Below are 17,457 nucleotides of genomic sequence, written 5' to 3' on the forward strand. Positions count from 1 at the left end.
ATTTGGAGTGTCTTAAATAAATATATTTTTTGTCTTTTTAGATTAAAAAATTGAGATTGAAAATATAAATATTTAGATTAATTTTTTGACTTTTTATGAAAAAATGTGTATTAAAAATTGTATAAATTAATGTATAGGGAAAAATTAGTATTAGAAATTGTCCAGCCGTAATTATTGACTTTTGGTAAATAGTGATAACTTTTTAACTTTTTGAGTAATTTTTTGACTTTTTAACTTTTTTGAGACTTCCCAAACTTGGCCTAATTATAATTTTACAAAAAATGTTATAGATCTCAAATTTTTTATGAAATAAATGATCAAATATTTTATATAGATGTAGAGTCACATGGGTGTAATTATTTATTTAGTAAAAAATTTAACATTATCCCAATTTTAAATGAGTCTTTTATTGAACTAAAAAAAATTGTAAATGAGTCTTTTATTCGGTAACAATTTACAACGATATGGAGCGTGCACATATTGTAGCTTAATAGCGCGTAACAAACCTTGCCCACTCTCCGAAGGACCCCAAAACTGTTTCATTCATTTTTACGGAAAAATTATTGGGTGCAGAAAAAGTATCACGGCGCATGTCCTATAGTGTCTTTAACTAATCACAAATACTATTGACTTTTTATGTTGTCTTTTTATCACCCAATATATAAATGTAGTCTCCACTCACTCAACCAATTAGAAAAGAAAAAAAGTACCACATGACATCTACCCTGCCTACACCTAAAAATTTCTCCATTTTTACCCATACATATCTCCTCTCTCTCTCTCCAATGGGACATTTTAAAGGAAAATTCAATGGGACATTTATGTTAGCGGTTTGATTTAGTTTTGGCATTATATATATATATATATATAAGTTATGATTTGAATGTGAAATTATGAATTAAATTTTAAAAATAGAAAATTTGTTTGATTATGAATTTTGAAAAAAATTTTAAAAAGTGTTTTGAAAGGAATTTAGAAAAGAGTTTTTGAATTTTAAATTCTGAAAGGAGTTTTGAGTTATATTTTGAGTTTTGAGTTTTTGAATTTTGAATTGTATTTTGAATTTTTTTGGATTTTTTTAAATATTAAAAAATGTTTAAGAAAATTTTATTTTTTATTTTTAATATATCTTTTTTATTTAAATGTTTTTTATTTTTTAATTTTAAATATTTTATTTTATTTTGTAAATATTTTAATTTTCAATTTTAAAATTTTAAACTCAAAACACAACTCTACGTCTCCGTTTGGAAAGTGGGTTGACTTTTTGACTTTTTAATTTTTTTAGCTATTTTAACCTGTGCTAAAAAGCTTGGTTTGGGAAAGACTTTTTGACTTTTTTTGTGAGAGAAGAGTGTAATGATTATGGGTTGGATGTGATGTTTTGTTTGTTGTGGCTAAAATAGCCTATTTTGTTTTTTGTGACTAAAATAGTCAAAAAAGCTTGGAAACCTTCTTCCCATACGGTGCCGTAATCGTAACCAAACACATAACTCAAAACTCAATTCAAAAATTATTTTCAAAACTCATATCCAAACACATAACTCGAAACTATACAGTATTTTTCAAAACGCTACACTTAAATCGTAACTAAATATATAACAAAAAAAATTAAAATATTAAAAAATATTTTTTATAAAATAAAATAAAATATTTAAAATAAAAATTATATATTTAAAATATTTTTTTTTCAATTTTTTAATATAGTGCACATTAAAATAAATAAATAAATATTTAAAATATAAAATATTTATCCTAAAAAAATAAAAGTAAGAAAATATTTAAATATTTAAAAGATAAATAAATCCAAAAAATTTTAAAAGACAACACTCAAATCATGATTCTAAAAATAATTTTAAAAAACAAAATAAAAAATATTTTTTAATTTTTTTTTAATAGAGTTTAAAAAGATTTTTGGTTTTGAGTTTTGAAAATAATTTTAAATTGAATTTTGAGTTGTGTATTTCGTTATAAGTTTTGAAATTAACTTTTGAATAATTTTGATTTGTGTGTTTAGTTATGAATTTTGAAAAATATTTTAAAATTTTCGAATGTGGAATCATAATTCCACACTCAAACCAAACCCATCCTATATTTTTACAGATTTTGAATATGTTTGTATGGTGGAGATTGAATTGATAATGTGTGAGATCTATACATAAATGAATCTAAGTCATTAATTTCTTTTTCTGGATAAACTCTGAATTGATAAGGGTGAATTTGTAATATTGTTACATTTTAAAATAAGGATAATTTCAATTAAATGTAATGATTTAAAAAATAAATAAATAAATAGTAATTTTATATACATTAATAATTAAAAATATTTTTTTTATAATTTTGTAATAATAATCTGGTAGGCCACTAATAAATAATTTTCCCTTTAAAATCACCTTCTAAAAAATTGTATACCATGGGCATGTTATGATATTTGGTTCATAAATTTAAATAAAAATTTGAAAATTGAAACAACAAATGTAAGTGAAATATAATTATTTTTCACACAATCGTTCCCTTTCTCTTTCCAAATTTATAAAGCAAACACACAGGCTTATAGTATTGATTATTGCAAATATCTTAATTAAATTATTTTCAGTCATAATTAAATTTTAAAAAAAAAACATAATGAGTGAAAACCAATATCATAATGAGTCAAAATTAAATCATAACTACCATCACAATAAGCCATAATCAAATATCACAAACGTCTAAAAGAGTGTGTATTACATAATCTCCCTCTTCAATATCCCAAAGAAAAACAAGGGTAAATTACAAATATATTATCTCAGATTTATTTAAAATATAAATTATTCTTTGTGATTCTGTAAATTATATTCCGCTCTTTGAAATTTTTAATTTCATAATAAATAGTTTATTTTATTAATAAATCATCAAGTTAATTAATAATTTTTTATAATGTTAAAAATTTATTTTAATTATTAATTCATATAATTTTATTATTGTATAAAAAAATAATTAATAATTTTACTTTTTCAATTAATTTTATTAAATAAAAAATTACATATGTAATTTGCAACTAGAAATGGCAGATACAATACACATCATTAGGAGAATTTGCAAAAGAAAGTTTAAAAATGATTAAGAGCTTTAAAAAAAGAGCTTAAGAGAGTCCTAATTATAATGAATTCCGATGTAACGTAATATTTTGTGTTAGATATTTTTTTTAAAATTTTTTTTTGACCTTGTTACATAAATAAAACTCACTTTAGAGCTCTATTATTATATCTCTGTAACATCACCCAAGAAAGTTTTTAGGGGGATTTACCAATAAATCTTAAAATGTAAACTTATGAACTAATTGGTCCCATTTTTATTCTAGTAAACCGTTTAGTCCTGGAAAATTTTAAGAGACGTAATTACCCTCATTTAGACACCACTAATCTCTCTCAGCATTCTCTCTCTCTCTCACATGGAGACCCAACCACACACATATCTTCTCTCTCTAGCAGACACAAGACACCATGCACACAAAACACCATTAATACACACACCATTAACACACACACTCAGCCCCAGCAGCCACACACACACATAGCACACACCAAACACAGCACACACACACAGTACCCACACTGATACACACACGCACACAAAGACACACACACCAAACACAGCACAGACACACAGCACCCACACTGATACACACGCGCGCGCGCACACACACACACACAGCACACAGCACACACCAAACACAGCACACACACACACACACAGCACCCACACTGATACACACGCGCGCACACACACACACACACTAATGGCTTCAACACGCGCGCACACACGCACACTGATGGCTTTAACACACACGCACACACACACACATTTCCCTCCGCCGAGCACCGCCACAGCGGCGTTCCGGCCACCATCTCCGCCACCAAACACCCCAAAGCCCATACGTCCGCAGCCGCCTCCTGCTTTCCGGCCACCACTGTCTCCGGCGGCATATACATCGGCGTACCTCTCAACTCAAAACCCACGATCTTCTCTTCCGATTTCTTCGTCAAACCAAAATCGACGATCTTCGCGACATCGTTTTGACATAGAAGAACGTTTTGAAGCTTGAGATCACAGTGAACAAACCCATTCTCGTGAATACATTGAAGACCCTTTAGAATCGACTCTGTGTGTCGCCGGACTTCGGATTCCGGCAATCTCCGGCGACCGAAGTTCTTGAGCTTGTCAGCCAAAGAACCACCCATAGCGTATTCTAAGAACAGATTGTACAATTTCTCGCCGTTTTCGAAGTTGAAATCTCCTCCGAAACACTCGATAATCTGTGGGCAATCTTTGAGTTGTTGTAGAATCGATTTTTCATGATCGAGCAAAGCAGAGTGTGAAGACCCACAAGTTTTCACGGCCATTAATGGAGGAAATTGAAGGCTCTAACTAATTGGGTAAAATCGTCCACGCAGTTACACTAAATATGAAAAATAGGATCAGCAAAAAACAAACTTCCCCACTGATAGGACTTATCCGAACAAAAGAATAAAGTTGAGACTAATTGATTTAATAATTTGTGAAATGGGATTTATTGATAAATTTTTCAAGTTTTTATTTGAATGAATAATTTTTCTTAATTTATATTGGTGAGTTGTAGGTCGGGGGGCCCATGGGCATCTCCGAATGGACCCCATGTATCCCATCTGATATTTTGGTCTTTGGTATGCGCGATGCATATGGGTATCGGGACGGTGGCATCTTTTTGAGCTGCTGCGCCATTGCGGTCCTGACACGGCTCTCTTTTGATGCTTTCAAGTTGTTGCCTCACTTTTAAAAAATGAAAAAAAAATATTTTATGCAATATCACCATCACAAAAATTTAATAATAATAAATAAATTATAATTTATATTTCTAGATCGGATGGACACAGGGTCTGATGACCCACCCAACTCATATTTTTTCTAGTTTGAGTTTAATATTAAATTTATAAAGTTGAGTTAGCATGAACCTTTGGATTCTCGAATAGAACAGCCTTGAAAATAGCTATTGAGGGGTTGTTTGGGATGATCTAAATAAGTGTAATTTTTGACTTTTTATGAAATATGAGTTGAGTTTGGGTTGGGTTTGAAGTGATGTGTTAGAGAGGTGATGTGACTTAAATAAGATGATGTGATTTAAATAGGATAGTGACTTTTTGACTTTTTATCTTTTTCAAGACATGCCAAACTTAACCTGAGTTCGGTTTAACTTGATTTAATTTTAATAAATTTTATATCATTTATGTGTTATATGGTAAATTTACTTTCACTCCCTAAGGTATGGTTCATCTTTTCCTTTTGGTTCCAAAAAAACACTATTCTCACACTTTGATTCTTAATATTGTTAGTTTTTTATTTTTTATTTACAAAAAATAGAAAGCAAGTTTTTTTGGAAAAAATAAAATTAGAAATTTGTTTATTATACAAAAATATTTTTAAAACAAATGAAAACAAACTTCTCTTACAAAAAAAGTCAAAAAATTCAAAAAGTCCTTTCCAAACCAAGCTTTTTAGCCCAGACTAAAATAGTCAAAAAACTAAGCCTCCGTTTGGGAAGTGGGTTGGCTTTTTAGCGTTTTAGCATTTTTGACTATTTTAGCCTGGGCTAAAAAGTTTGATTTGGGAAAGACTTTTTGATTTTTTTGATTTTTTTTGTGAGAGAAAAGTGTAATGATTATGGATTAGATGTGATGTTTTATTTATTATGACTAAAATAATATATTTTATTTTTTGTGACTATTTTAACCCCAAAACCACTTGCCAAACGCCACCTAAATATGTTTGGTAAATTGTTTAATGTAATGACTGTTGATAAAGGTTGGATAAATATATTAATCGGCAATCGACGTGGCCTTTGGAGTTAAAGTTTGAAGTGTTGTGTCATGGCAGTGATTGACCGACGGCCAAAGCTCATCGGCAATTGGCTAGAACCTGTTGGGTAGTGGTGGATGTGAGTTGTGGGGGAGGAAGATGAAAGTGAAACTTGTTTTTTTGAAAAAAAAAAATGAAAATAATTTTTTTTCATTTCCAAGAAAAAAAAATTGAAAATTTGGGAATCAATTTCTTTCTTTTTTAAAAAAAATAAAAATAAACTAAACTAAACTAAACAAGTTTTCATTTCCACACTCTAAAAATAAAAAATAAAGGAAAAAAGAAACCAAAGTATTAACAAATGACCCCTGAACTATCACATTCTAACTTCCTTGGTCCAAATTTCATCAACCGTTATATTTTTGTAACTAAAAATAAAAATTACACTTTTACAACTATAGTATATGCCTTTTTTCCAATTTGATCCTTAAACAAAAAGATTGATCAATTAAAATAAAAATAAAAATAATTTTTTACAAACATAGTTTGCCGCATCATTTATTAAAAATATTATCTCATAACACTTCATCGACCCTCTTTTGTTGAGTTTGGGAATAGCTTTTTAGAGTGAGGATGGTTTTGAAACTAGTTTGGGTTTAGAAATTTAAAAATTATCTTAAAAAATTTTAAGTTTTCTTACTTTAGAAGTAAAAGTATAATTTACAATTAGGAGGAAAAATACATCCACCAAATTTTGAACTTAGGCCAAGTTTGGCATCCTCTAAAAAATTCAAAAAGTCAAAAAGTCACTATCTTATTTAAGTCACATCATCTTATTTAAGTCACATCACCTCTCTAACACATCACTTCAAATCCAACCCAAATCCAACCCATATTTCATAAAAAGTCAAAAAGTACACTTATTTAGTCTTTCCAAACTTAGCCTTAGTACACAATGAACAAAAACTATTCTGCCAACTTAACTATAAAATGATTTGTTCTTAATATATAAATTTATGATAATATAATTTTACGACCGAACTTAAAATACAATCAATGTCAAGTTGTGTTTGACTTGGTTACGAGATTTCTTTATTTTTAGTAGCGTTAGGCCCTTTTTTACGCAGAACAAAAAAATTAATTGTTAGACCATTTTTAGTATATTGTCATTTTAATTGTATCAATGTCATATTTTAGCATTCTATATAGTGTCAAAATATTATATTTTGAAAGATCCATTTCAAAGGAGTATATGTTATTATTTTTTTTCATATGATCATCATATAATTCAATTTTCTACCCTGCGATGTATACCTAATTATATGAATTTATATATTTTTAAATTCAAATTTTAATAAAAAAATTTGTATCCTAATAATTAATATTTATATAAAAAATCAATTAATTAGTTTAATTCAAGAATACATTAAAGTAATGGGAGCTTTTTTGATAAATCCACTTTCTAAGAGTTTTATTCCATCCAACCCATATTCTTTTTGACTATTTCATTAGGTCCTATTTGAGATAAGAAGACCAAAATACCCTTTTCATCTATTTATGTACCATTTAGTTCACATTATTTTCTTATGTTTCAATAAGTCTTATGGGTGACATAATTACCAAAATACCCATAATGTGAATGTTCACACTGTCAATGTGAATGTTCATATCGTTAATGTGTGGGGGCCCGGCCCATGTCGATCCTCGTGGGTGCCCGGAAAAATTCGAGTCGGGTCGGGGCAGGCCCGGCCCATTGACAATGTGAATTTTAACATTGACATGTTAACATTCATATTAATAGGAGTGTAAAATTGGCCCGCGTCCCGTGGCGGCGCGAAACCTGCCTGCGGCCTATGGGCGGCCCGGGCGGGCCCGGTTCGGCCCATTGACAATGTGAATATTCACATTAACATATTAACATTCACATTGATAAGAGTATAAAATTGGCCCGCGGCCCATTGGCGGCCAAAAGCCCACCCACGGTTTAGGGTGGGCCTAGCCCAACCCGTTGACGATGTGAATATTCATATTGACATGTTAACATTCACATTGATAGGAGTGTAAAATTAGCCCGCGCCTCGTGGCTGCTCGAAACCTGCCCACGGTCCGTGGGCGGCCCCAAGCGGGCCCGGCCCGGCCCTGTTGACAATGTGAATATTCACATTGACATGTTAACATTTACATTGATAATAATATAAAATTGGCCAGCGGCCCAGGGTGGGCCCGGTCCGACCCATTGACAAAGTGAATATTCACATTGGCATGTTAACATTCACATTGATAGGAGTGTAAAATTAGCTCGTGCCTCGTGGCTGCCCGAAACCCGCCCACGGCCCGTGGGCAGCCCGGGGCGGGACTGGCCATTTTTTTTTAATTCTTTTTAATTTTTTCTACCAAAATTTTATTATTTTTCACAAAAAAAGACACTAGGCCTCGCGCGTGGGCCGGGCCTCGGACCGAGCCTTGAATGGGCCTTAACCGGGCTGATGGGCTGGGCCGGGCTTCAAAGTGATGGCCCAGGCTCTAGCCTAGGGTCTTGGACTAGGCTCGAGCCCGGGCCCAAACGAGCCTTTTCCGGGCCGGGTCCGGCCGGCCCACAGGCCAAAAAATTAGGCCCAGGCCCTAGCTCTAGCACAAGGGTATTCGGGCTTTGGACGGGCCGATGGATCCAGCCTCAGGTCAGGTCGGTGGGCCTGGGCCTAGCCTCGAGCTTAGGTCGGGCTTGGGCAGGCCTGGCCATTTTTTTTTAATTCTTTTTAATTTTTTCTACCAAAATTTTATTATTTTCTACAAAAAAATACATTGCACCTCGGCGCGGGCTGGGCCTCGGACAAAGCCTTGAATGGACCTTAAGCGGGCAGATGGGCCGGACGGGGCTTCAAAGTGATGACCTAGGCCCTAACCTAGGGTCTCGGACATGCTTGGGGCCAGACCGAAATGAGCCTGCCCTAGGCCGCAGGCCAATTCTACATTCCTATCAATGTGCATTTTAACATGTCAATATGAATATTCACATTGTCAACTGGCCGGGCCGGGCCAGGCCGGGCCTACACCGGGCTGCGGGCAAGTTTCGGGCAACGGGCAAATTTTACACTCCTATTAGTGTTAATGTTAGCATGTCAATGTGAATATTCACATTGTTACAGGTCGGACCAAGCCAGCCTCGGGCTACGGTCGGGCTTCGGACCGCCCACGAGCTGCGGGCCAATTTTATACTCTTATCAATGTGAATGTTAACATGTCAATGTGAATATTCACATTGTCAACGGGCCGAGTCGGGCTCGCCCTAGGCCGCTGGCCAATTTTATACTCTTATCAATGTGAATGTTAACATGTCAATGTGAATATTCACATTGTCAATAGGCTGGACCGAGCCCGCCCATGGGCCGTTGGCGGGTTTCGGGCAGCCACGAAACGCAGGCTAATTTTACACTCCTATCAATGTGAATGTTAACATGTCAATGTGAATATTCACATTGTCAACGGGCTGGGTCGGGCCCGCCCTGGGCAGCGGGCGAGCTTTTGGCCGCCCATGGGCCACGGGCCAATTTTATACTCTTATCAATGTGAATGTTAACATATCAATATGAATATTCACATTGTCAACAGGTCGGGTCGGGCCGCCCATGGGCCATGGGCGGGTTTCGGACAGCCACGACGCGCGGGCTAATTTTACACTCCTATCAATGTAAATGTTAACATGTCAATGTGAATATTCACATTGTCAACAAGCTGGGTTGGGCCCGCCCTGGGCCGCTGGCCAATTTTATACTCTTATCAGTGTGAATGTTAACATGTCAATGTGAATATTCACATTGTCAATAGGCCGGGCCGGGCTGGCCCTGGGCCGCTGGCCAATTTTATACTCTTATCAGTGTGAATGTTAACATGTCAATGTGAACATTCACATCGTCAATAGGCCGGGCCAGGCCCGCCCCGGGCCACCCATGGACCGTGGGCGGGTTTCGAGCAGCCACAAGCCGCGGGCTAATTTTACACTCCCATTAATGTAAATGTTAACATGTCAATGTGAATATTCACATTGTCAACGGGCCGGGTCGGGCCCACCCTGGGCAGCGGGCAGGCTTTTGGCTGCCCATGGGCTGTGGGTCAATTTTATAGTCTTATCAATGTGAATATTAATATGTTAATGTGAATATTTACATTGTCAGTAGGTCGGGCCGGGCCCGCATCGGGCCGCCCATGGGCCTTGGGCGGGTTTTGGGCAGCCACGAGGCGCGAGCTAATTTTATACTCCTATCAATGTGAATGTTAACATGTCAATATGAATATTTACATTGTTAACGGGCCGGGCCGGGCCGGGCCCTCCCAGGGCGGCGGGCGGGCTGGCTGGCTGGCCAGCCAGCCATGAGCTGCAGGCCAATTTTATACTCTTATCAATGTGAATCTTAACATGTCAATGTGAATATTCACATTGTCAACGGGGCGGACCGGACCCGCCCCGGGCCGCTTATGGACAGCGGGCGGGATTCGCGTTCCCCCGGGATGCGGGCCAATTTTACACTCATATTAATATGAATGTTAACATGTCAGTGTGAATATTCACATTGTCAACAGGCCGGGCCCACCCCGGCTCGCGGGCGGATTTCGGGCTGCCCACGGGCTAATTTTACATTCCTACTAATGTGAATTTTAAAATATGAATGTTTGCATCATAAAATTGCTAACCGTTCAAAAAATATTTATAAGGGTATTAAAATTATATAAGGATATAAGTGTCCAAGAAAATAGTATAAATCAAGAAAAATAACTTTATGGAATAAAACTATACATACATGGGACTAAATGGGTTAAAAAATTCCTTTATAGACTTCTTAGATTAAAATACTTCTAAATGAGATTTATCAATAATTTACCTTAATTTAATTAATTAAAATACATAGTGATTGAAAAAGAGGAAAATTAACGTAATAATAAGAATCATGAAGAATTTGGTAGCATTATGAAATTATGTATTATTTTGCGCACCATGATCATTAATGGTGAATGTAATGCATGCGAAAGAGTAAAGTTATTATACATTTTTAGAATGGGCAAATTACATATACACCCCTCGAGGTTTGGCTAAATTACAGATACCCCCTGAGGTTTCGGAAATTACATCCCGCCCCCTGAGGTTTGTATTTTCATAACAATTTGCCCCCTGAGGTTTATATTTCATAACAAATTACCCCCTAATTTCTTATGCAAATATAGCATTCAGGGGGGAATTCGTAATTTCTCAAACCTCAGGGGGGCATCTGTAATTTAGCCAAACCTCGAGGGGTGTATATGTAATTTGCCCTTTTAGAATGTATTTTGAATTAAAAATTAATTTTAATATATTGGCTAGTAATTGTTTTAAAGAACAGTAAAGCTATGCATTCGAATAAAAAATTAAAGAATTACTCAAAATTTCACATCAATATCTCATATTTATTTCATGTGAACCACCCTATATTTCATCAATTCAACTTCTACCCCACATATTCATTTCTAAGTATATTTTAGACCGTAACTTTTTTGTTTAAAAAAACATTTTAATTTTATTTTGGATAAATTATAAATACACCTCCTGAAATTTATTTAAAATATGAATTGTCCTCTATAGTTTGAAAAATTACAAATACCTCCCTATCAAAAAAATTTTATTTAACAGAAGTAATTGAAAAAGTGAAATTTTTAACTGTTCACCAATACAATAATAAAATTATTTGAATTATTAATTGAAATAAAATTTTAATATTATTAAAAACTGTTAATTAACTTAATGATTTATTAATAAAAGAACCTATTTGTTATGAAATTAGAAATCTTAGAGGGCATAATATAATTTTTAAAATCATAAAAAATAATTTATAATTTAAATAAATCTCAAGATGTGTTTATAATTTACCTTTTTTTTGGTTAACTCCTTCATATCTTTCCTTCTTTTATTTTTTTTTTCCATGCTCGTTTTCTTTATTTTATCTTTTTGACTATTTGCAATTCACTTCCCATCTCACTCCATTTCTTTCTTTATTTTTTTGCACAAAATATAGGATTATCTGTTTCTATAAATTTGAAAGAATGAATTATAATAATTGATTGCTTGAGTCATCAAAAAGTATTGTACTTTCACTTCTCAAAGAAATTACTTTGGAATTGGCTTTACTCTAGTCGGATCACGGATTAGAGAGTATTATTAAGTTGTGGAGACTTATCACAGGTCCATTTTGAAAATACGAACCGTTAAATATGTAGAATTCGTCGAGTACTACATGTTTATAAAATATCACGTTGATCGGATATAGATAGCCAGGTGATCAAATTAATTTTGTATGAAAAAAATAGACAGTGAAAAACAAACGGCTTACAAAAATTTGATTTGATCACATAGTTATCAATATCCGATCAATATAATTTTTTTACAGTTATATAGTGCTCGATGAGTTTTGCACATTGAACAGTTTGAATTATCGAAACAGAACCCGTGGTGGACCTCCACAAATCCAACAGTACTCTCCAGTTTGATCACGGACAGGAGGGAGGTCATTCCTACTTATTTCTCTCATAGAATGTGTTTATGAGTTTGTAAATTTTCGACTGTTTTATTGTTTACTTTAAGCTTTTGTTAGGATTGTAAAAATGGTTTGCAGCCTGTGAGTGGCCTGAAGTCCGCCCGCAGCTCAGGATAGGCCGTGGAGCCTGAGCCTGAGCTTGAGCCTGAGCTATCATTTTGAAGCCCGACTCGACCTGATCCATCTGTCCACTTAAGGCTCACTCAAGACCCGGCCCCGGCAGAGAAATAATAAAATTTTAGTAGAAAAAATAAAAAAAAAAATGTTCAAGCCTGCCCAAGCCTAAGTCTAGGCCTAGGCCTGAATACCCATGGGCCTGGGTTGGGGCCTAATTTTTTGGTTCATGGACTGACCTGGCCTAACCCAAATTTTTGCGGGAGCTCGCGAGGCCTGACATCGGCCGAGCCAAATTTACACCCCTAGTTTTTATGCATTTTTTCTTTTTACACCCCTAGTTCTTTGTTCCTTTCCTACTATCACATAAATCTCTCATTCCTTTGTTATTGTTCATGGCTTTAGTCAAATTGTAAATTACATTTTCCTTATTTTAAAAATTAGAACTGGATGTATATTGAGAAAAATCAAATCAAGCTGGAGTGATTGGGGAAGTTGGTTAAAAGTTAGTTTTTTTATTTTTTATTTTTGGTTTTTTTATTCTTTTGTGTGTAAAAAATGTAAGAGGTGATGCGACTCAAAATGGGTTAAAAGCTAAAAGGTAACTTTTTACTAGCTTTCCCAATTGCTCCATATGGTTTGGTTTGAGTTGAATTGATTTATAATTTTTTGCCTAGTCCTACTTAGCGTTGTAAACAAGTTGAGTTATTGTAGTATATTTGAACTTATTTATGTAGATTTTAACTAGTTTGAGTTTAAACTCAATAAAAATTTAACGAATCAAGCTTGAATTGAGTTGGTTTTGGTTTTATTTGAGCTCGAGTCTGTTCACGAGTTTTAACGAGTCAAATAAATTATAAATTCATACTTGTAGTATGAGATTAAAATTATAATTGAAATTTTGATTGTATAATTATATATACAAGATATATAAAATATTAAAAAAAAAGTCAATATTTTATCAAAATAATAATGTGGGTGTTTGGAAAGTGAATTTTTTTGTAGGTTTTTTTAGTTGTAGAATGTTATTGGAGAAATTTTTTTTTGTGTTTGAGAAGATAGTTGGATTTTTTTTTGTAGTTGGATGTAGTGTTTGTGAGAGAAAAAGTAAAATAATTATGAGATTTGATGTGATATTTTGTTTGGATTTATTTTTTTTGGTTTTATAACCAATTTGTCTTTTAGTGAAAAAAAAAAACTTCCTTCTCAAACACCCTGAATATCTACCATTACTATTATATAAATGTATTATCTATAATTAACTATTATTTACGTTTATATGATTTACATATATAAATAACATATTTATCTTATTTTTTATTCGTATTTTTATGTTATTTAAATAAATGATAAACGGGTCTAATTAATGAGCCGAACTTTAATATGTATGACTTTTTTTATTAATATTTTAATGAATTCGAACTTAATCACAATAAAAACTTAACTAATTAAGTTTGAAGGTGTCCTTTTCAAATCAAATTTGAATTTGTTCACCAAAGGGTCTATTTATTTGCAGCTCTAATGCTACTACAGTTGCCCTTTATATTAAAATTTAAAAAATCTAAAATTTAGGGGTTAAAGCGAAAATTTAATAATACTTTGATGGTGTAAAATAATAATTGAAAAAGAAAAACAAAAAGAAAAGGAAACAAAAAAGAACATTTATTATGGCGTCCGTTCTTCCTCTTCCTTATCTCCTCCAGTTCTGCTTCTACCTGTAGTTCCTCTCTTGGAGCTCGCGCCCCATCACGAGCACTTCTCTCTCTCTCTCTCTCACAAAGTAGTAAAAGAAAAAGTGTTGCGAAAAACCAAGCAGATCGAAAACCTTCAAGCAGTGGTCAATTGAGGAGAGATTAGATTTGGAAATTTATGCGAGTGAGGAATTGGGGAAAGTAAATTTTGAGACACAATGAAGAGAAATCGAGATCGAGATCGAGATCGAGAGCGAGACAGGGGAGAGAGTTCATCAATGGGGGCGGAGAAGGGGAAGATGTGGCAAGACCACCCCGATGATGGGATTTGTGGAGGAGGAGGAGGCGGAATGGATGAGCTGCTGGAGGTGTTGGGATACAAGGTGAAATCATCGGACATGGCTGACGTGGCGCAGAAGCTTGAGCAGCTGGAGATGGTCATGGGTACTGCTCCTGATGATGGGATTTCTCACCTTTTGTGTGATACTGTTCACTACAACCCCTCTGATCTATCTGGGTGGGTACAGAGCATGCTCTCTGAGCTCAACAACGCTTCACCACTCGCTGCTGCTTTTGATGTCGGTCATAACCACTCGGTCGTTGTTGACGATTCTCTGTTGCTTCCAGGTGATTCTTCGACTATTACAGGTACAGGTACAGGTACTACTACTACTACTACTCGGACTCCCACCACCATTGATTTTGCTACTCCACAGTTACAACAACAGTCTCGAATTTACGAAGACAATTCCGAGTACGACTTGAGTGCGATTCCCGGTGGTGCCATCTGTAAACACAAGGAAAATTCGAGGAGGGAAAATGGAAATAATAAACGCATCAAAACTGTTTCCATTAGATCTGATGATCATCAGTCGGAGATTGGTGCTGGTGCGAGGCCGGTGGTGCTTGTGGATTCGCAAGAGGCCGGAGTCCGACTGGTTCACACCTTGATGGCCTGCGCGGAGGCGGTTCAGCAAGACAATCTGAAGCTGGCGGATGCTTTGGTGAAGCACATAGGCTTGTTGGCGGTGTCTCAAGCAGGGGCTATGAGGAAAGTCGCCACCTACTTCGCAGAAGCCTTGGCTCGGAGAATTTACAAGATCTACCCACACGATTCCCTCGATACCTCCGACGTCCTTCAGATGCACTTCTACGAGACCTGTCCATACCTCAAATTCGCACACTTCACCGCCAATCAAGCCATTCTCGAAGCGTTCGCTGGAGCTACCCGAGTTCACGTCATCGATTTCAGCTTGAAACAGGGGATGCAGTGGCCTGCTCTCATGCAAGCCCTCGCATTGCGACCCGGCGGTCCACCCGCTTTCCGTCTCACAGGAATTGGGCCTCCCCAGCCTGATAACACAGACGCTCTTCAACAGGTGGGTTGGAAGCTAGCTCAGTTGGCTGAAACCATCGGCGTTGAATTCGAATTCAGAGGATTCGTAGCGAATAGCTTGGCCGATCTTGATGCTTCGATACTTGATATTCGGCCCAGCGAGGTTGAGACGGTGGCTGTCAACTCAGTCTTCGAGCTCCACCGTTTGTTGGCTCGACCCGGTGCGATTGACAAAGTTCTGTCATCGATTGAGGCCATGAGGCCGAAGATTGTGACCGTGGTGGAGCAAGAAGCGAGCCACAACGGAGCCATTTTCACGGACCGGTTCAACGAGGCTCTGCATTACTACTCGACGATGTTCGACTCGTTGGAGAGCTCCGGGTTGACTCAGCCGAAAAATAGCCAGGACGTGGTGATGTCGGAGGTATATTTGGGAAGGCAGATATGCAACGTGGTGGCCTGCGAAGGGACGGAGAGAGTGGAGAGGCACGAGTCGCTGAGTCAATGGAGGAATCGGATGAGTTCGGCGGGGTTTGATCCGGCTCACCTGGGGTCCAACGCGTTCAGGCAGGCGAGCATGTTGTTGGCTCTGTTTGCAGGTGGGGATGGGTACAGGGTGGAGGAGAACAGTGGGTGTCTCTTGCTGGGTTGGCACACTCGACCCCTCATCGCCACCTCTGCTTGGCAACTCGCTACTACCACCGAGTCCTCAACATTGAACTCGGCTTAATGGGCCCATTTTGGTCAACCAGTCACCCACTCAACCCTTCTCTTCTCACCGTATAGTGTGTGGATGCCTCAGACTCTGAGGAGAGAGTCAAATTTCATCTTTTCACTTTTACCTCTCCTAGTTCTTTTTTTTTTTTTTTTGTTTTTTTGGGTACTTCTTTAGAGTTTCATTTTCTGTGTTTTTTTTATTTGTAATTTTGTATTTTCAAGAGTGGTCAATGACCGATGCCAATGTGTATTTATAGGACCTTCCAATAAGACGTATGTATGCTTGGGTTTGACGAACTGATTATCATGGCTGGCAATTTATTTCACAACTATGGAATTGTTTGATTATTTTTTTTTTAATTTTTATGTACTTTTATTTCATTTTTTGCAAATTAATGGACAGGGTTTTCAAGTTTAGGGGTTGTTCAAGATGTCCTAAATAAGTATATTTTTTATCTTTTTAGACTAAAAAATTGAAGAAAAAAATATAGATGTTTGGGTTAATTTTTTGATTTTTTATGAAAAAATATGTATTAAAAAATTGTATAAATTAGTGTGTAGGAAAAAATTAAGATTGAGAGTTGTGTATTTTTTGAGTAATTTTTTGACTTTTTAATTTTTTTTCAACTCGTCAAACTTGACCTTAATGTTGTCTAGAATTTTTTCTTTTTTCAAATTTGCACAAGTTATTCAGCAATGTTAGGGGGTCACAAATTCTGTGACTTAAATGGTCTGAAACTGTCAAAATAATATCGTTTAGGTGCAAAACAAGCTAAAACAACATCGTTTTGACAGTTTTAAACTATTTAAGCCTCCGTTTGGGAAGTGGGTTGGCTTTTTTGGCTATTTTAGCCTGGGCTAAAAAGCTTGGTTTGGGAAGGACTTTTTGGCTTTTTGGCTTTTTTGACTTTTTTTGTGAGAGAAGAATGTAATGATTATAGGTTGGATGTGATGTTTTGTTTGTTATGGCTAAAATAGCCTATTTTGTTTTTTGTGGCTAAAATAACCAAAAAAAACCTAAAAAAACTCTTGCCAAACACAAGCTAAGTCACAAAATTTGTGACCACCAAACCATTTCCTTTTGGTAAAACGTTAGCGCATATTGGGGTACATCTCATTCATTGTTAAAAATATTAATTTTTATTTATTTTGTTATTTTTTTAGCATATCACAACATATTTTAGATAATGCTTGATTTGAATAAAAAATGAGAATGGATTATTTTATCAGG

The 17,457-nt window shown here is 35.4% G+C and overlaps 1 protein-coding gene and 1 pseudogene across 1 annotated transcript; one reads left to right on the forward strand and one right to left on the reverse strand.

Moving 5' to 3' along the window:
• Positions 1–3,218: 3,218 nt before the first annotated feature.
• LOC145824230 (mitogen-activated protein kinase kinase kinase 20 pseudogene) lies at positions 3,219–4,379 on the reverse strand (annotated as a pseudogene).
• A 9,593-nt stretch (positions 4,380–13,972) lies between these two features.
• LOC114311179 (DELLA protein GAI-like) lies at positions 13,973–16,523 on the forward strand. Its single transcript, XM_028257261.2, has one exon. The coding sequence runs from the start codon at positions 14,392–14,394 to the stop codon at positions 16,237–16,239; it is 1,848 nt and encodes a 615-aa protein (XP_028113062.2). The 5' UTR covers positions 13,973–14,391; the 3' UTR covers positions 16,240–16,523.
• The last annotated feature ends 934 nt before the right edge of the window (positions 16,524–17,457 follow it).

This window comes from Camellia sinensis, chromosome 4, assembly GCF_055761805.1.
Source record: "Camellia sinensis isolate YWXY chromosome 4, ASM5576180v1, whole genome shotgun sequence".
Taxonomy (NCBI): Eukaryota; Viridiplantae; Streptophyta; class Magnoliopsida; order Ericales; family Theaceae; genus Camellia; species Camellia sinensis.